The sequence below is a fragment of the Rhinolophus ferrumequinum genome, chromosome 28 (genome assembly GCF_004115265.2).
Source record: "Rhinolophus ferrumequinum isolate MPI-CBG mRhiFer1 chromosome 28, mRhiFer1_v1.p, whole genome shotgun sequence".
NCBI lineage: Eukaryota > Metazoa > Chordata > Mammalia > Chiroptera > Rhinolophidae > Rhinolophus > Rhinolophus ferrumequinum.
The window spans coordinates 1473286-1493573 of record NC_046311.1 but is presented as its reverse complement, the minus strand read 5'-3'; the positions used below and the strand labels follow the sequence as shown (position 1 = coordinate 1493573).

Sequence of the window (20288 nt, the reverse complement as noted above, 5' to 3'; positions counted from 1 at the left end):
CAACTGACCCACAGCACAAACAGCACCTGGCTGCGGGGCCAGCTTCCCCCCAGCTGCACTCGGGGCTTACGTGATGCCACAGGTCCCTGCCTGTCCCCTTCCCACCATGCTGGCTCCATTCTGACCGCTCCGCTGACGGGGCAAGGTGGCTGCAGCAGCTCCAGCTTCACATCCTCTGGGTCCAAACTGTACTTATGAGAAACAGAACACACCTCTTCCTGAGGTGGCTCAGGAAACTCACCTTGGTTAGCTGTCATCCCTGGAGTGAGGTGGCCTGGGGGTTGGGGGCTGTAGGGCAAATGTGCCAGCCCAAGCACGGAACTGAGGAGAGACCACAATCGGGAAACGGCACTGCAAGGCCAACACATCCCTCCCCACACACAACCCACGCAACCACACACACACACACACACACACACACTCCACGCAATCACACACACAGACACGCCACACAACCCATGCAACCACACACACACACACACACACACACACTCCATGCAATCACACACACAAGACACCCCATACACCACATACATCCACACGCACAGACATCACACACAGAGACACCCCACGCAACCACACAGACACCCCACACACCACATACATACACACACACACACACCACACACAAACACACACACACACACACACGCCATGTAAACACTCATGCTTTGAAAAAAGCACAGCGGCTCCCACCAGGACCAGCACTGGTAGGCACAGGCCTTCCACTCTGTCCTGTTCTGACAATGACATTTTCTAACCATGTACACGTGCTATTTTATTAAAATCACAATGGAAGGTTTTTCCAAATAACTAGTTCTTAAAGATGACAGCTGTGTATAAATCCCGTAACTCTCCCTCAGAGCAGGTGCCCACACAGAGAGCAGATCAGACAGGAGCACGTCGCGTATCATGGAGGAGCACAGAGGACACCACAAATTTAGGCACTTTATCAAAGAAACATGTTAGAAACGAACGAGGTGACTGCGCCTCTGCCACACTCTGCAAAGGGCACTGCTGAGTCCTGAGTGACACCCTTTAAAGTGTCACACTGAATGGCACCCTTGACACCAGCAGGGCTGTTTCCTGGATAAGGACACAGAACGGAACCCCTGAACTGCACAGACCACCCCCACACCTGACAGATGCCCAGAGTTCTCGGTAAGTAAGGAGGATTCAAGTCCACGAATTTCAAAGGAAGTACTCAGACCTCCAAGTAACACTGTTTTCAGTTCTTTGCGTTTTTTGCAGATGTGGGATTTACAGTCCTGGCGTCCTGATTGTGTATTTAAATACCAGAGCTCCGTGCGTGGTCCCACGGCGTGTTCTAATTTCACACTAATGAAAACAATGTTTGTAGCACGAAGAGCCCGATTCAATTAACAAGAGTCTTAAAAGTTTGTCTGATTAGAACCTGGTATCCTTACAGTTAACAGGAAATAAAAAGCACGGACAGCGCAGGACACCAGATCGGAGCAGGTGCAATGAGGGGGGCGGTGCCACAGCAGAGTCAAGGACTCCCCCAAATGTAAACGGGAAAAAGGTTTCCATTTAAAGTGACATTTTAGTCCCCTGAATCTGTCAGTGCCCAATGTCACTTACAAAACCTCTGTCTTCTTACTTGAAGCCGTTTCAACAGTCATTCTTAGACTGACCACAACTGGTCACGTGGCAGACCTTCTCTAGAGGAGCTAGAATTCCATGTGCGGTGCGGTTTCCCACGCCCGCCCCACCCCGCAAGCCCGGGCCGAGCCCGGTCCTGCGTGTCCCTGGAAGACGCTGTGGCTGCCCCGTTACAGGTCTTCTCGTGTATTCCCAGCTCGATTGTCTTCCTTCGAAGCCCGAGGATTCGGGTCTCCCTTACTCTTCTTCTTGCCCTTCTCTTGCTTTGTCTTGTTTTTCTCTTTGCTTCCTCCTCCTTTGCCAGGGTACACCTGACCCTCCAGAGTTACATCAGCACACCGGTCTTGACTGACCAAAAAGTCCTTGATCTCCCAGGCGTAACTCCCATCACGAAGCATGAAGATGGCGCGGTCTGAGCCCACGATGAACCTTGACAGGGAGATGCGATCAGTCAGACACACCGGGAACGTGCTCATGGGCCCGCATCTGTGGCGCTTACCCAGGAAAAAGAACTCCTTTCAACTTCTACACGAATACAGAACAAATTGTACTCGTTCAAGCCCAGTGGCTTCTGACATTTAAGGTCTGAAACCCCTAGCTGACTGAACTACTGGACCACTCAGGTCAGAAGAGAAGCACACGGAATGTCACGTGGGGCAAAGGACGCCCATGTCCAGAGACAGCACTGGGACCTGCTCCACAGGGAGCCGCAGACGTGCCTCGGGAAGCACGGAGCAGGCTGCCCTGTGAACCGTGTGACATTCTGAAGTGCTCAGCTAAGGTTTCTTTTGACAAAGGCTTCTGCTGATACGGGCAGAAAACCGCTGGTAAGAGGTCCGTGAAGGGCTCGAGGACACCTGGCTCCTGGACAGAAATCCCAGCCCCGGAGGTTAACAGCAAGCAGCACAAGTGCGTCCACACTCAACACTCCACAGGTCCCAAGGAGCAAAGAGCAAAAGAATGGGGTCTGGCTGGGCCACTAGTGTGGCCACTGGGCAAGATTCTTCTCTTCCTGGGGGGACCAGACTCACACCCCCACCCCTCAGACTGGAATGCGCCCAACTCCGGGATCAGCGCCAGCGCTGGGCCAGTCGTCGCCAGAACCTGGATGTCTGTTTAAGCTACAAAGCATCCTGCCATCCTCCGCACCCTCAGTATTCCTTCCTTTCTTGTTATTACTTTTAGGTTTCTTAAACTAAGGCATTTCAAGAGCCTACCTTTTAGAACTGTTATGGAGGAGGCAAAAGGAAACTCCTTATAACTGCATGTTAGGGTCACACTGAGCTGTGAGAACCGGACCCGTTCACCTTCAATCAGGTACCTGTTTCTAGTCTGGTCCACGCTTACATGTGAACACAGCTACATAGAGAAGCATTCTCCAGTAAGCAGAGGCTTCTAAAGGAAGCACACTATCAGGATGTAACTCGTTTGGTCCCCAAGGAGGCTACGTGACACAACTTTTAACTCAGATAAAATAAGTTAGATACAGAGATAAATAAAACTTGACGATCACATGACTTATTAAAAACAACAACTTACTGGCTTTGACCAATAATGAATACTCTTTAAAGAACATCCTGCTAGATAGAGAGCCTCAGAAAAAATCCCAGCACAGCCCATGCTTTCCTTAGCAAGGTGGTGGATGCTTTACCTCTGGACGTCGTAGTTGGCATTGAAAAGGCTGCCCTGCCAGAGACTGGTGATTTCCTCCGTTTCCTTCTCCGTGGGGCTTCCTGACACGGTGACAAACATCATGAGAGTCTTCCCTTTCTTGGTCATTTTCAGTATGCTCTCGGGCTTGCCCGGGTCGAGCTGCGAGAAGTCGATAGGCGCCGAGGGCCTTTTGTGCTCCGGGAGGTCTCCTTCCTCGATGTCGTCGTCTTTCTGTCAGGAGGGGGAAAGCATCAATCATCAGAAATGTGCTTTTCAACTGGCAGAGGCAAGAATATCGGCACGTGACGTCAGGTGCAGGTTTACGACCTACGTGATAGCAGGAAAAAGAAAACAGCGCGTCTCCGCTACTTGACTTTCCAGCCACGTCTAAGTTTCAGGAAGTACCTCCTTCCTGTCACTCCAGGCCCCCAATCACTGACAGCCCCCCCGTGATGGGTTTCTATAGCTGTTTCACTCGCCAAAAACTTCCCTAATATGGTAGATTGTAAAAATGGCCATATTCTGATTTGGTCAGACAATGAAATACTGGACAGCAATGAAGAACAAATACACATGGAACAGAGCACAAAAATATTACACTAAGTGACAGAAACACCACCAGGGAGGGAGTCGGGGTGGGTTTAGGGATCGCCACCAGGGGAGAAGGGACTGTGTCCTAGAAAAAGCACTGATGGACATGGATACGCTCTCCCACAGGAGAGTCACTCACTGCTGCTGGGGAAGGCACTCACGCCCGGCCCCGTGTCTGTAGACACCGGCGCTTTAGTCTGCATGGCAGCCTGCAAAGTGACATGCTGTCTGGCTGAATGGACAAGGGCAATGAGGGTCACAGTCCCCGAGGGGTAGAGCTGGCTTCAACGCCTCTGTCCTTTCGCTACATTATGCTGTCGCCTGGTGGTCACACAACCAGCTACCAAGTCCTGTTAAGAGCATATGTCACATTTCTCCTTCCACTCCATTCCTGCAGCTTCTCGCTTAATCCAGGTCGTTTCCTTTCACGTGCACTCTGTTCACCGTGTGTATGGCCGTGTAGCAAAAGGGCTAAAAGCACAGGCTTGAAAGTGAATTGACTGAATTTGAAAGTCACCTTGGGCAAGTTACTTTACCCCTCGGTGCCTCAATGTCATCGTCTAGAAAACGGGGATGAATCCCTCCCTCATTCAATGAGATACTTGTTCAGAGTAGTCCTGATAGCTCGTGAACTCAATAAACATTAACCAACTTGCCTCTGCCTTCGGATGCTCTCCCTCCCATCCACCCTGAACCTGGCCAATTACTTTTCCTCCAGTGTAGCCCTAACCATGATACTCCACTATTCAAAAACCTTCAACAGCGGAAACCTCCACTCCACGGCATATTCCGAAGCCTTCTGCAAGTGTTATAATGTCTGTGCAGTAACGTGGGAGATGCTTAATATGCATCAACGGAATCCACTGATGCTATGCTTTCAGCTATAAAAACGGGGTCGGCATACAAGGGGACTGGAGAGATGAATTTAGGAATGATTAAATGCGAACATTCCAGTATTGTAATATTTGGACAGTACAACTTGTCAAACTCATCAGGGGCTGCACATTTCCTTCTAAAGGCCAAACCCCACAGTATCCACGGCCTTGCACAAACTGGTGGTTCCCATCATGCTTAGTTCTCACTATGCTTCAGCTACAGCCTGGGCCGGCCAGCCTAATTTAGACTGGCAAATCTAAACAAATTAGAGGTGCCCTACTCTTGGTTCTTTCCTTGTTTTCTCAGTTAATCCTCAGAACTTTTTAGGCCAGGTACTGTTAGCATCTCTGTTTTGCAGGTGCGGAAACTAAAGTACAGAGAGGTTCTTTACCAAGCCAAGTTCACAAGTTTAAGTGGGTTAAGCCCCGGCAGTCTAACCGCAGAGGCTAGACTATTAATATTTGCTCCATTCTGCCCAGTTCCCACGTGTCCCATCTCAGCTCATGCTGCTGCCCTACGGTGCTTCTCCCACACTTCCCCTGCCTATCTCAATGCCATTTCCTCCTTGAATCCCGGTTGGTCGAGAGCCCCATAACACTTTCTTTTTGTAGCACGCAGCAATTCTTCCTTTGTTTTATGGTTCTTTTTATTGTCATCTACTGTTCCTAATGGTAGGATCCCCTGTTCATCTCTGCAGCACCCTTTTTGCCCAGCTCAGGCTCTGAGTACTTCCAGAGTAGGATTTCCTCATGAGATGGTGTTCTCACTTTGGCAGATCATAACCTTGCTGGAGTCCAGAAAGAGGCGGGGAGATTGCAAGGGACGTGGTAAACGGGGAAGGAACCGCTGCACTAAGTTCCTTCTTCCTTAGTGGTCTCCACACACTCCAGTCTACCCCCGTCTTTCTATCAGCTGCAGATGAACATGAAAACCCAAGTCTGCTTTCTTCTAGTCAAATGCATCAGGTGGTATTTTAAACTCTTGTCTAAAAGCTTCTATCAGAGAGAGACAGAACCACAAAATAATGAAACATCAGTGTTTGAAGGACTCATCTAGTAAAAACCCAGTAAAACCTCACTTTGCAGCTAAGGAACCTGAGGCCTAGAGGGAGAGGTGCTTTGCCCAAGGTTACATAGTGAGCAGAACCAGAGTTTCTGACTATTCCACCGGCTGTGTACATAAACCAGGACAATACAACCATCTCTGCAAAGGAAAAAGGCAGCAACATTTTGGCTAGTGAACCCTATCTAAAAAGGTTGTAATGCACTCCCTGTAATTACACACAATAGTGCATTCAAGCAACAAACCAGAAAGCTTCCTCTCACACAAGCAAGTCATAGGTCCTTTCGATGAAAAGCTGACTTCCATGAGAGCGCGCCACTAGCCTTTCGATGACCGTGTCGGCTGTTTCCAACATAAAGCCATCCACAAAATTACAAAACTCTCAGCACCTAAATGGGAAGCCCGAAACCCTACTGATTTGGAAGACCGGCCTGTGAAACCTGAGATGACCCTCTTGGAAACTAACCTTCACCATAGCCCTCACCACCCACCGACCCCATTCTTCAGGAACACGGTGGAAAAGGTCTCCCTCCCTATTTGCAGGGCTCAGTGACCACGGGGAGCAGCAGGGGCGACCAGGGCACTGCAGGTTAAGTAAGGCTCACCACTGAGAGGCTGACCCGTGACTGGACAAGCCCCAGAAACGGTGGAAGAGGACACTGGAACAGAGGCCTGGGGCGGGGATCGGCAGGGCCAGAGGGGGTCAGAGGAGGCAGTGAGGGTCAACGGCGGCTCGAGTGGGTAAGGACTTATGGCAAAAGCAGAGAGAAGATTAGAGGGTCAGAAGGCACCGAGACGGAGCGGGGGAGAGGTCAGGGGGAGCGGGGCCCCGGCCAAGCAGGGCCGGAGGGTGTGCGCGCGCCGCGGACCTCCCACTGTTCCAGAAGACGCGCCATGTCCGCATCATTGTAATCGCGAATATCCTTCTTCTTCTTCGGGGGAGGCGGGGCAGCCTCGCTGGGCGTCCCGGCGGGACCCTCGGCCGCGCGGACCGGGGGCGGCAGCAGCAGCAGCAGCAGCAGATGATCAAAGGCACAGAGCAGGACCACGGCGGTGCGCGCCCACCCGGAGGCCGCCATCTTCGCTGCGCCGCCGAGAGATCGCGCCTGCGCCAGCCGCCGGCCCCGCCCCCAGACGCCGGCCCCGCCCTCAGACGCCCTTTTCCGGGACAGACCCCCCCGCCGCCCCTCGTCGGCGCGTGAGTCCGCCCCGTGCACGCCTCCGGCCACGCTTCTGCGTGGCTCCGCCTCCAGGCTCGCGCTGGCCTACCAGGCCCCGCCCCGTCCCCTCCGCCATCTTGGCCCCGCCCGTGGGCCCTCCCCTTGTCCCGCGGAGGCTGTCCGCGCGAGTGGGGCGGGCCCGCGCTCTCGTTCGTGCGCCGCCAGAGGACAACCTTTTTCTCAGCGACGCGAGGGCCTGGGCCCAAAGTTCCCTCAGGGCCAACAGGAACCCTCCCTCCGCGCCTCGCGAGGCCTCAGTGTCTCGCCTGTGAGGTGAGTTGGAGCTGCCTCAGCTCCAGAAAAGCCGTTTCGGGGTGTCAGGCGCCCCCGCTCGCCCTGCGGCCGTTGCCTTGGAGAAGTTTTGGAGAACTTTGCAGCAGCTTTTTCAGAGGGTCCTAAATACAGCCGGCTGGTCCCCTGCTTTGCTGCTCAGTCGAGGGGGTGTCGTTCCACCGGCTTTCAATATCCCTGTCCTCTGAACGCAAGCTTTTTTTTTTTTTTTTTTTTAAAACACGTTACTTTTCATTGTTAAAATAGCTTCGGCATTTCTTCTAATTTTAACTTAATCCTGGAGGCTCTGACTCATCCTTTTCAAGGCTGAATCCTTCCAATTTTTTTTTTGTTTTTTTTTGTTTCTTATTTAAAAAAAGATTCTGGCCCGGGGGGCTTTGAAATTTGAATTTTCAGTGGCTGGTCTGCTGATTTAGATATTTTAAGTACGCAAGAAAGACACGAATCCCTTATGGTTGTTGTTAAATGTTTCATACAAAGTTCCAAACATTGTAGTGTACTCCACAATTCTAATCCACACCAACCAGGTGTCAGTTTGTCGCACACTGTGGACATTTTTCTATATGTTTATGAACGTCAAAGTGGCTCCAGAAATGGTTTTGTTGCATTTATACATGTTTATGGCAGCATCCTGTACAAACGGGTAAGCATCTGGGCTCCTTAAGTGTTTTCCACTAAACCACATGACACGATGAACTTTCATTCTTTAGAATGAGGTCAAGTATGTTTTGATATTAATATAACAGTAGTTTATTGCCCTACTGATGGACATTTACGACCAATTTTTCTGCTATTACAAAAAAAAAGGCACAGTAAACGTCTTTATATCATGCCTGTGTTACGGTCTGAATTGGATCCTCTCAAATTTCATATGCTGAAGACCTACCCCCCCCAGGACCTCAGAATGGGACTGTATTTGGAGACAGGTTCTTTAAAGAAGTGATTGAGTTAAAATGAGGTTGTTAGGGTGGGCCCTGCCTAATCCAACATGACTAGTGTCTACATAAGAAAAGGAAATTGGCCACAGTCGTGTATAAGGCGGGAGGCACGGGAAAACACAGGGAGAAGACAGCCATCTACACGCCAGGGAGAGAGATCTCAGAATAAACCATCCCTACCAACACCTTGATCTGGCACTTCCCATTCTCCAGAACTGGGAGAAAATAAATTTCTGTTGCTTACGGCATCTGGTCTGTAGCGTTTTGTTATGGACACCCTAGCAAACCAGCCGCCTTGCTTGGATAGGATTAATAGGTTGCGTGTAACAGAAAATTAAATTTTTAAAAAAGTGTTTGAAACAAGATAGAGGGCTTCGTCGTTACTGCTTGATTTTTCTTTCACAGAAGCAGTTGGAAACGACGCACCTAGGGCTAGTATTGTGGCTCCATCTGTCACCCAGCCTCCTCCATCAGACTGGCCTGTGGCTTCCATCCCCAAGGTCAGCACAGGTCCAAGATGGCTACTGGAGCTCCAGCCATCAAGATGACTTTCATCTAGAGGAAGGGGAAGGAAGGCCAAAAGGAGGATAGCTTTCAGTGGAGTCAGCTTCATTTCAGCAGCCTGCATGGACACTCCACCCAACATTTGTGATTACATCTCCATGGCTGGAACCTAGCCCTCCAAGGTAGGCCGGGAATACATCACTCTAAATGAAACTGGGATTCTGTTATCAAGGGAAAAGAGGACGTGGATGTTGACAGGGCAACTAGCTGACAACCTTCACCCTTAGGTGCGGTGCAGTTCAAATTCTCTCCCTGTAGTGCTGGCAGAGAATGCACATTTTCGTGCAGGCATCTGTACGTGTACACCCTGGGACACTCTCTATTGACACTGAGCAGAAACAACTCCTAAGAAAAAGAAGGTTTTTTTCTTTTCTTTTTTGAAATCATAGGGGAAATGTCATAAGCTTTCTCCCCAGGGCGCACTGCTCCACCCAGTGGCTCCGAGCCCTGTCCTGGTGCAGTCATGCTAAAACAACATGCACAGCTGTGGTCGATCATGTGCTCTGCTGGGAGGGGTCATCCTGGTCATTCATTTCACCAGCTGCCAAGTGAAGGTGCCGACGTGCAGGGAATCCTGGTCCACAGGATCTAGTTATACAGAAAACAAGTTATGTACTGCTTTGCAGAAATGGTTGGGATTGTAGAAATAATTCCAGGGCTACTGACTTTCATCTAAGGAGGAAATTCATTTTATAACCGACTGATGTGAAAACATCTGGAGTGACTGCAGGTTCACTACTTTGGCATTGGGAACTTGATTCAGTTCAACTCTGAGAATTTATTCACTAAAGGCCTTCTGTCAACCAAGACCCAGGCAAGGCGCTCATGGAAAGGTTACTGTCACAAAGTCCCTGTGCGAAAGAGCGTGCAGACTGGCAGAGGAGGTAAACAGGACACAGCAGATTATAGGAGTTCAGGACCTGAAGGGATGGTATGATGATAACAATATCTCTATTTTAAATAAGAGGAAATCCTAAGCAGTGGGATTTCAAATCAGCTGTATTTTATTTATTTAATTGTCAGTTATAGTTGACATAAATCCATTGTATTTTAAAATGGGGGGATGTACATAAACACACTGAGGCCTCCAAAATATTGATAGCTACTGTTCTCTCCACTAAGATAGAAGGGGAAAAAAAGTCTAATATCAACTGAAATTCTAAGAATAGTACTTAATACATAGTATTTATAATACTGCAATTGCCTTGAAAATTTTCTCCCTTATAGGATTCTGGAAAATGGAAAATACATCCAAAGATCATTAGCCAGTAAGGCAATGGGGTGGAGAATTGGTCTGTGAAAGCAAGGTTCAGCTCCATGCATGACTCTCCGGGAAACTAGATTGGAGGAAGTTCTAGATCTCCCAGATCTGGGGACCTGAATACTCAGGTGTGCCCACCATGGCATAGCTGGTCTGGCACACAGGCCTCCCTCAGCCACTCAGCTTCAGGTGAACAGAAAGGCAGCCTGGAGGGAGGAAGGGTGAGGGCTGGGGGTGGGGAAGATATGGGGCTGATGGAGGAGATCCTGCCCGTGTGTTCTTACTGTATGGGAACCCAGCACACCAGACAGCAGGAGGACATGCTGCGTAAGGAGTGTGACCGGTCGCAGCGATCCTGCTCCCTAACTAGCCTCGGCTGGTGAATGTCAGGCTCATTCATCACCTGTGGAGATGAGTGCGTCAGGGAAAAGGGAGGGGAGGTGTGAATTTTGCAGACATTAACTTCTCTCCTTTAGAAGAGCGATTGAAAGGAAGATATTAAAGGGTGATGTTTGCCTGTGTGTAAGAAAGATTTTCTGAGACTGAGTGGGCCCCTCTATGAACAGAAAAATAAAACGGGGACATTGTTGCAAAGGAAAGGCCTTTAGGGCAGAGAATGCCCCAAACTGAGCTACCAGACGCAGCCTGCTTATTGGTCTGTTAGGTCTGGAGTGCAGTGTGAAAGTTGGGTGTGAAACGCAGCATGCCTTGAAAGGGAAGGAAATCCTAACACAAGACACTATCAGTGAACCTTGAGGACATGATACTAAGTCAAATAAGCCAGACACAGAAGGACAAATGTTGTATCATTCTCCTTATATGAGGTACCTAGAAGAGTCCAACTTATAGAGACAGAAAGTAGGATGGTGGTTTACAGGGGCTGGGGGGAGAGGGGAAGGAGGAGTTACCGTTTATTAGGGACAGAGTTTCAGTTTGGGAAGACGAGGGGTTTCTGGAGATGGATGGTAGTGATGGCTGCACAACGACGAGAATGTGCTTAATGCCGCTGGGCTGTGGATAATTCACAAAAAGGGAGAAGATGGTAAACTGTATGTCATGACTAGTTAACCACAGTAACATAAACAAGTGCTCACTGGGTGGCTGCAGCACCTGGAACAGGGAGGAGGGGTGATGTTTCCCCACCTGCCTGCCCCACCTGCCTGCCCCACTGCTCCTCCCCAAACCCTCAGGCAGCTCTGCTGACACCCTGCTCACGCGTTCACCCACGCAGCACAGCGCCTGGAGCCACACACTGAAGTACACTCTTCAGCGGCCAAGCCCTTTCCCGCACGGTCCCAGCTTCCTCCCGTCTGCTCCATTCACCTTCCTTCCCCCAGCCAACCCTTTAGTCCACACCTTTTCAGTTCTCTCACTCAGTTTCCATTTTAATGAAGAATACTTTGCACAGTACCTTTGGCTCGTGATATTTTAATTTTAAAAAAGTGTTAGAAGGTGTCACGGGTGGAGATTTCTAAAGAGAATGCCCTTGCTCGAGTGACTGTAGGGGATGACACAAACAGCCTTCCTCTGTTAATCAACTGAAACTAAATTATGCTACAGCAACAGACAATCCTAGTGGCTTAACACGGAGTTTACCTTTTGCTCACGTTTTATGTCCAGTGCAGGTCAATGGAGGGTCTGCTCCCCGGTCATCATGACGCTCCACCGTCTTTCAGCCGCACCATCTAGAACACAGGCTCCGGAGTAGTTACAGCAAGGGAGGAGAGATGTGACAATTACAGACTGGCTTTTCACTGCCTCAGCCCCAGATCTTGTCCACCGCCTTTCACTGGTCAGAACTGATCACATGACCCTGCGACTGGCCCACTGGTAAGCGGTATTATCTCTATGATAGTTCTTTACTCTGTGCTCTCACTCTCCCACGCGTGAAATGGAGATGCCTTGTTTCTGTGACTCTGTTGCCCTCTCTGAACTCTTCTCTCCAGAAGGGGTAGAGCCATCATTTTCCTTACATGCCCCACAGAGGGTCTGACACAAGGTAGGTGCCCAGTGTTCATAGAATGAACGCAGTAAAGGGGACCTAAAGGAAGGCAGGGGTGGCACCTGGAAGGAGCAGTTTAGGAGGAGCTGCCCTATCTGAAAAATGAAGAGGGAGGATCAAGAAATCAATCCTATGAGATCTTTAAAGCTAAACCAATTGACTACAAAGACGGGACGATCTGTGTAACACGGCTCACTGTTGGGGCACAAGGTCTCCAGCAGCGACAACAAAATAGGCTGCATACGTAGAAGAAAAGGAAACTAGGACCCCAGGGGCACCAGGTGGCTTTGGGAAACATCCTCTGATCCCAGAGCAGTTGAATAAGCTGGGCGTAGAGGGACGGGGCTGACTGCTTTCTCACAGAAAGTGTTTAAGTGTTTGGAGCTAAGTAGGGTTAGGGTGGTACTCCTGGGTTACCACGGAAAGAGCTGAATTTGTCCAACTTTTTCTCTCATAGAAAAACAAAAGGGATTAACCCTACAGAATTGCTGCTGCTTTAGAAAATCATCGGTTTTATTGGCCTTGGTTGACAAGTGGGTTTATCCATATTCTAGAAGGTATCTAAGCTCACTTGGTTATAAGTAGGGTGACTACCCACCCAGGTTTGTATCTGTTGTTCCTGGTTACTTTAGTCATAGCATGTCGCACACTTGGCTCTCAAAACTGTTTAAGTTTGGATGGTAAACTGCAAGGTCATCCTAGTTATAAGTAACATTGACAACTGGCTGAAAAAAGGTGACTCCAGGTCCTCAGAAGGGACAGAGGCGCAAAAGCATATGTTGGCTGAACACGCCCAGCTTGTGCCAGGTTGGCAGCTGGAGGGCCTGTTTCAGGACTGAGGGTGGGGAACTTGGTGGGGAGGAAATCCAGGTGCTTGAACCACTACCTCCTGGAGAATAGGGTCTGGGTAAAACAGGAGGTTGGGGCAGCCCCTGCGCCCCCTTGTACTATCTTCCTGACCTTAGGAAGGCACTGAAGGCATCTGAGTGTCGGTGTCCTTCTGGGGAAACCAGGCATGATAGTGTTTCCCTCCAAGGGCTGGGCCTCTGGTACCCCATTGTGTAGCGAGGATCTAGACATTCCGAGGGCCAACTGTGCTGCTCAAGGCACCTTCTAGCAGCCATGAATTATGAGCCAGGCACCCGGGCGGTCAGCACACAGTGTCTGATTTTGAGGTGAGAAAACGATACTTGGGAAGAGAACTTGCACGAGGTCACAGACTGAGATATGGTTGGGGGAAGCCTGGTGCAGAGCCCGCGCTGGGACTGCCTAGGGACATTGTGTGAAAGGAGGATGCGGCCTGCACCTCGGACTCCATATCCAGTGCTCCTTCCTAACCCTGCACAGCCCCTCAGATCCCACAGTGGAGTAAAAGGCGGGGGGAGAGCTTGGGAAACGGGACGATGCCCCGCAAAACGCAAAGACGGGACCCTAGCAAGCCATTAGGGGATGGTATCGCGTGTCCTCCCCCATGCAGTCCAGAAAACAGGTCACCTTTGAGACTTGTTCCCTGGGCGGGGAGGACGCGTGGAGCTCCTGCCTGGCTGAGCGCTTACGTAAGGCCAGTAGGCGGCTGCGACCCATCTCCTCAGGGCGCGCGCAGAGCCCTGGCCGGGGCGGCCTCCCTCCTGTCCCCCCGCCACCCCATGCCTCTCCCGGGGGACCGCGGGAAGGCCCGGGAGCGCCGGCCGGACCCCGGCATCCGGGGTGGGCGGCGGCGTCCTCCTGCAGCCGGCCGCTTCCCGGGGGAGGAGCAGCGCATCGCGCAAGCATCCGGGAGCGGCGAGGGGGCGGGGGAAGGCGAGAGGAGGAAGCGGGATTTAAACGAAAGGCGGTGACGCCACACAAAAGATTTCTATAGGCTCCGGGGAGGCTGCGGCCGAGGCGGCGGCGGCGAGCGGGGGCGAGACGGGCCGGGACCAGGACAGCCTCCGGCAGCCCGGCGGACGGACGGCGCGCCCACGGCCGCGCTCCGAGGTGCAGCGCGGGCAGGAGGTGGCGTTTCCCGCAGCCTTTCGGCCCCCGCCCTTCCTTTCAGTTTCTCCGGCTCGCTCGGAAGTTGGAGGTTGACGAAAATGGCAGGAGCCGGGACCCGGGCGGGTGGCCGCAGCGCCGCGGGGACCTTCTGAGTTGGCCGGGCCGCCGGGGACACGCACACTGGGCGGCCGATGCACAGGGCCCAGGGTCCCGGGAGAGCTGAGCCGCTGCGGGCCCCAGGCGAGGAGGCGCCGGGCATGCACTCGCGCCGACAGCCGGCGGCGGGCCGCGGGGCGCGCGGGGCCGGAGGGTGTGCCGCCCGGGCGCCGGGCCGGGCTCTGTGAGCGGCGAGGCGGGAAGGGCCGCCGGGCGTGGCGGGCGGGCAGGCGGCGGGCAGAGCGCGAGCGGGCGGCCGCTGTGCACAATCCGAGCAGCTCCCGCCCGACTCTCTCGGCGCGGCCGCGCCAGCACCGGCCACACCCTCGGCCCCGCTGCCTCCGCCGGGCCGCTTCCCGAGAGTCGGAGGCAGGAGATGCGCCGGGGCGGCCGCGCGTCCCCAAGCGCCAGCCCCGGCCGCCGTCGCGGGGAAGTGCTGCCGGGCGGGGTCCCGGCGCCTGAAGCCCACGTGCGCCGCCGAGCCGAGGAGGCTGACAGCAGAGCCCGCCCGGGCCGCCGCGCGCGCTCCCCCCCGAGGAAGGGATTTTGATTTCAAAGAAAGAAAGGAAGGAAGGAAGGACAACTCCCAGCTTCCCCTCCCGCCCTCCCGCTCCGGCGGCCGGGCCGGGCCATGCCCAGGAAGGCGGCGGCCGCGGCCCGGCAGAAGGGACTTTCCTGGCGGCCCAGCGACGAGGAACGCGGACTGTGAGTTTGCTGCGCGTGGTTCATGGTTCCTGCAAGCCCTCCCGGAGGCCGAACGCCACAGCCCCTCCCCGCGCCGCGAAGAGCCTCCTGCGTCCCCTGGTCCGCGGGCTCGCCCTGCGCCGCCGCCGGCCCGCGTCCTCCGCCCGCGGCGGTGGATGGCATGATGGTGCGGGGAAGGCGCCGCGGCCCTGGCCAGCTGAGTCGCGACGGCCGCGGGGGCGGCGGCGGTAGTGGCAGCGGCGGCGGTAGCGGGCTCCCCAGCGGCATGCCAGTGCCCCCCGGGCGCGATGGCTAGCGGCAGCGCGGGGAAGCCCACCAGCGAGGCGGCTTCTCCGGCTCCTGCGAGCGCCGTCAGCGGGGCCAGCTCGCAGCCTCGGAAGAGGCTGGTGTCCGTCTGCGATCACTGCAAGAGCAAGATGCAGCTGGTGGCCGACCTGCTGCTGCTGTCGAGCGAGGCGAGGCCTGTGCTCTTCGAGGGCCCCGCCTCCGCTGGTGCCGAGTCCTTCGAGCAGTGCCGGGACACCATCATCGCGCGCACCAAGGGGCTCTCCATCCTCACCCACGACGTGCAGAGCCAGCTCAACATGGGCCGCTTCGGGGAGGCGGGGGACAGCTTGGTGGAGCTGGGTGACCTGGTGGTTTCGCTGACGGAGTGCTCTGCCCACGCGGCCTACCTGGCGGCTGTGGCCACGCCGGGCGCGCAGCCTGCGCAGCCTGGCCTGGTGGACCGCTACCGCGTGACGCGCTGCCGGCACGAGGTGGAGCAGGGCTGTGCGCTGCTGCGCGCCACCCCGCTGGCCGACATGACCCCGCAGCTGCTGCTGGAGGTGTCCCAGGGCCTGTCGCGCAACCTCAAGTTCCTGACGGACGCGTGCGCCTTGGCCAGTGACAAGTCCCGGGACCGCTTTGCGCGCGAGCAGTTCAAGCTGGGCGTCAAGTGCATGAGCACAAGCGCGTCGGCGCTGCTGGCCTGCGTGCGCGAGGTCAAGGCAGCGCCCAGCGAGCTGGCGCGTAGTCGCTGCGCGCTCTTCAGCGGGCCGCTGGTGCAGGCGGTGAGCGCGCTGGTGGGCTTCGCCACCGAGCCGCAGTTCCTGGGTCGCGCGGCGGCCGTGAGCGCCGAGGGCAAGGCGGTGCAGACCGCCATCCTGGGTGGCGCGATGAGCGTGGTGTCGGCCTGCGTGCTCCTGACCCAGTGCCTCAGGGATCTGGCGCAGCACCCCGACGGGGGCGCCAAGATGTCGGACCACAGGGAGAGGCTGAGGAACTCGGCCTGCGCCGTGTCTGAAGGCTGCACCCTGCTATCTCAGGCTTTAAGGGAGAGGTCTTCGCCCAGGACTTTACCGCCAGTGAATTCCAATTCTGTGAATTAGCGCCCATCCACCCACCCCGTCCCCCTTCTTCCACCCCCAGACTAAAGGAAGATACTTAATGTCTGCCCCTCTCCATTTATACCAAAGAAATCATAGGTGAAAGCTCCCCCCCACCCTACCATGTTACATGCTCGAGAGGAGTCTTCCAGAAGGCAGGGCCATGCATCCAATGTACACGCGCAATCGAAGGGCTCTGTGCCCAGCAGCCCATACACGGTGGACCTGGAGAGGGAAGATGTGTAATCTGCTGTTTGCGGTGTGACCCCCACCCCACCCCAGCTCCTCTTCAGGAACCCCTCAGCTAAATTTTTATTATTAATTAATTGGGCAGGAAGGAGGTCATGGGTTCATTTCTTTTTTGGTCTTTTTTTTTTTCCTAATTAAAAGAAAGGTTACCTCAGTTTTCACTCCTTAGACATGGATGTAGCTACCTTTTTTTGTATGTTGTTATTTTTTTAAGTTGGATTAGGCGTATACTTGGTATGGAAAGAGTATGATTTTGCCATGTGATTTGCAAATGGGGGGAAAGCTACTGTGAGTGTGTGTTTTATTTTTTAATTTACACTATAGAGTGATTTTTTTCCCCCAATGTCAAGTTTTTACCTTGCATGTACTGGAGTATTTATTTCATCTATTAAAATGTTATGTTTCTCAGATGGCTTTTTGCAGTTATTACGGATTTTCAGTGATTGTGGTGTTGCATGCTGCATGTCATCCCTGGAAAGGCACCCTGGGAAGTCTGCTTCGGGAGCAGTGAGGTGGGTCCCCATCCTCAACGCTTTCTTTTTCCTCAAGAGTTAACTTCTGAGCAGCCTAGGTTTCAAGAAGAGGGCGAGTCTGACTGGTATCCTGCCTGTCTTCCTCAGAGTCGGGCTCTTCCTCGTCCTGCGGGGGGCACCAGCCTTCCCAGGGCAGAGGTCTGCGTGGTGCGGGACTGTAAACGTCCCTTGTCAGATGGCAGTGTGCGCCCCTTCTGTGGGCAGGTGTGTTCAGACAAGAGCCAGTGCTCGTGGCTTTAGAGGAAAGCGTGGGGCGTTCTAGGCCAGCAGAGGGACAGATATTCTGGAAAGTTAAGAACTTTCTAGATTCAGCATAATTGCAGCAAAAGGTTTGTTTTTGTGACTTTGATGTAAGATGTGCCCTGGTGTGATTGTATGTTGGCAGAATGCTCTGTTAATTGAACTTTGGAGCTATTTAAAAAGGTAGTTTGTCCTTTCTGCAGACATTTTAAGAAAAACATTTGGTGGGGGGAGGGGTGTATAGTTTTGCTGAATCTTGTGAAGTTTTGGACATTTTCCCACTGAAAGTACAATGGATTTATTTGCACTGCCTGCCCTGGGAGAGCCCCGTGGATAAAAACTCATGTGCTTTAAATTGGCTCAGTTTACATTTTCCTTGGGATTTGTTGTGGCTAAGCCTTTGCAGTTCCCACGAATCTGAAAATGTTTCACCGTCATATGTTAGAGAAAAGTCATAGTGACTATTCTTACTTTTATGCCGTCTTTATTACGAGAATTTCGTATTCAGCGTGTAAAATGTCTTTAAACCCATCTTGAGTAAGACTAAGACTGGTTAGCTTCTCTGAATTTGAAGTTTGAAAAGTCATAAAGTGGTGGGGTACGTACATGCATTTTCTTTTATCCCTCTGTCGAGAAAGCTGGTGCGTTTTTCTCTTAGGTCCTGGTAGATTTAAATTTTGAAGGTCTTTAAAAGATGAAAATGAGCTTGAGAATGCTTGATCCTCTCTGCCAGCCCATCTAAACTCTGGGTCAGGTTCAGGAAATGTTTGGGGGGAGGAAAGCTAACTCACTGACAGCCCTGCATGCCCATAGGAATTTTTCCTTCTTTTTATTTATTGGATTTCCATAAGAAATACTAGCGTTTGTAATTATATGGTTCATTTAGCCTATGCAGATCACAGAGGAGAAACTTGAAAGGAACAAAGAAAAATAAAATTAAGGCCAGAAATCTGTAACTTTGATATTTGATTAAGAAAGAATTGCCATTGTTCCTTGGAAGCATCTCTTGCAGAAGCAATTTGAAGGACAATGCGAGCCCCCCTTCCCCTACCCCATCACTTTCCCCATTTACTTGGATGCTGCAAAGTCGCTAGTCCCCCAATTAATTGTGGAACTTCTTCTCCTCTTAGTCAAGCGGTAGTTGCTGTTAACATTTCTTTGTATTTATGTTAAGATTTTGTAATATTCAAAATCTCTGTTCTGAATTGTTGAGTTTCAGTGGTGTGTTCATCGTTTTTCCTCCTCTGTCCCTCAGATAAAGTTTAGGCTTTTTCTTCCCGCAGGCGGCTTGAAATGAATTCTGCTTGTATTTTTCACGCAGGGATCAGGACACCCGCGTGAGGAAAGCACCTTATCTCTGTGTGTCTGCTTGGCTAGGCACAGGGCTTGGGCACAGGCCTCGGACATTTTAGCTGTTTCCAACATACCAGGTTGCTACGCTTGTTTTTAAACTAGCCCTGATTTTTAAAAAAGGGCATCTCAGACCTATTTCATTGGGTTTAATAAGGTCAGCAGAGATACTGGTTCCAGGAATAAAATCATGGTGGCCTGATTTTTTTTTTTTTAATTAAACCACACTAGAGTTCATTGAAGACATCAGTTCTTGGGCTCTTCTGACTTCCAAGGGCAAGTTTTCTTACACAGGCTTAATGGGTGCCGTCCTGGCCGGGGATGTTGCAAACCTTCCTTTGAATGGTCACGAGAGAAGGAAATCTTTACGGCTAAGTTCTCGGAACAGAAGCCATTATTTATGACCGTCACCCCAAGTAAATGGGACCAAGGCTTTCAAACTCAAGACTTAACTCGAAGAAAGCACAGCTCTGTCTTTCCTTGGCTGTTTTATGATTGGTCTTCTTCTGTTATTCATTTGGTTTGATGTTAGGGAATGCAAAAATTGTGTGTGTGTGTGTGTATCCCCCCCACCCTTGCCCTCATTTCCACCAGTTTATTTAAAATTTACAGTCATATTTCTCAAAAAATATTTAGAGTTTTAAAATTCTGGACGTATCAGGTACATCTGATCAGTTATGTTACACTTTTTTTTAAGCTGGCATAGGGATCTAAAATATATGACAGTTCGAAACAGCTAATTTTAACAGAAACACCTGTTTTTCAGAATGAATGTGACTATGGTAACATGCAGATCAGGCAGAAGATTTGAAACCCTCCCTGCTCCAGGAATGTGAAAAGACTTACGGAGGAAATCCCCAAAAACCTCAGTAGCACTTTGACCTTTGGGGCCGTTTCCTGGGGTGCCCTCTGGGCTCCCGTTTCTAGCAACCGGACAAGCCCTTGGGCTGTCTCTGGGTTTCCAGTGTGGACACAGGTACTCACGTTCTCTCCAGGCACTTGTTTTTATGAGTATGTGTGAAATGAATTGGCCTATTTCATCTAGGGTGTTCTCCAGGGTCATTTGGATAGGCGAGTTGTCACTTCCACTTCAGTGGCAGAAGGCTCCCAGATTGAACTGTCCAGAGAGTGTGGGGAAAAAGGGGTACTAGTGTCTGATTGGGGTGGGTGTGATTTAACTGGAGAGCCGCTGAGGGTCGGGGCTGTAGTGCCGGGCGTGGGTCATTTTGAAGTGAACGTGTGTACAAGATGCCTGCAACAGGTACACACAAGCAAGTAGTAAAATTGTTTCTAGAAATGAGTTATAACGGGCATTCATTCTGCAAAAGTTGATTGGGGTTCAGCCATGTGGGACACGGGTACCGCTGTGAGCGAGACGTGGTTCCTCCCCTGCAGAGGCTCCGTGGACCCGGACCCGCAGCGCCAGCAGTGTCCTGAGCCCTACCTCAGGCCTGCTGGGTCGCAAGCTCTGGGCTGGAGCGTCTGCGTGTGTCAGGCTGCCCGAGAACCACTGGCCTGCAGGGCCTGCAAGGCCTGCATGTCTGTGTCCCCTGGCTCTGGAAGTCCCCTGCGCTTCTGCAGGGGGAGGCGGCAGCTTTCGTGCCACTTCTGTGTTTGCTCAGGTGTTGGT

At 52.2% G+C, this 20288-nt stretch overlaps 2 protein-coding genes across 2 annotated transcripts; one reads left to right on the top strand and one right to left on the bottom strand.

Moving 5' to 3' along the window:
• Positions 1-939: 939 nt before the first annotated feature.
• MESD (mesoderm development LRP chaperone) lies at positions 940-6924 on the bottom strand. The gene is made up of 3 exons (XM_033100266.1): positions 6675-6924; positions 3275-3507; positions 940-2052 (listed from the first exon to the last, which is right to left on the bottom strand). Exons 1-3 carry the CDS (start codon positions 6882-6884, stop codon positions 1794-1796), a joined length of 702 nt encoding a protein of 233 aa, XP_032956157.1. The 5' UTR covers positions 6885-6924; the 3' UTR covers positions 940-1793.
• Positions 6925-13932: 7008 nt separating this feature from the next.
• TLNRD1 (talin rod domain containing 1) lies at positions 13933-16945 on the top strand. The gene has a single exon (XM_033100255.1). It carries the CDS (start codon positions 15207-15209, stop codon positions 16287-16289), a length of 1083 nt encoding a protein of 360 aa, XP_032956146.1. The 5' UTR covers positions 13933-15206; the 3' UTR covers positions 16290-16945.
• Positions 16946-20288: the final 3343 nt, after the last annotated feature.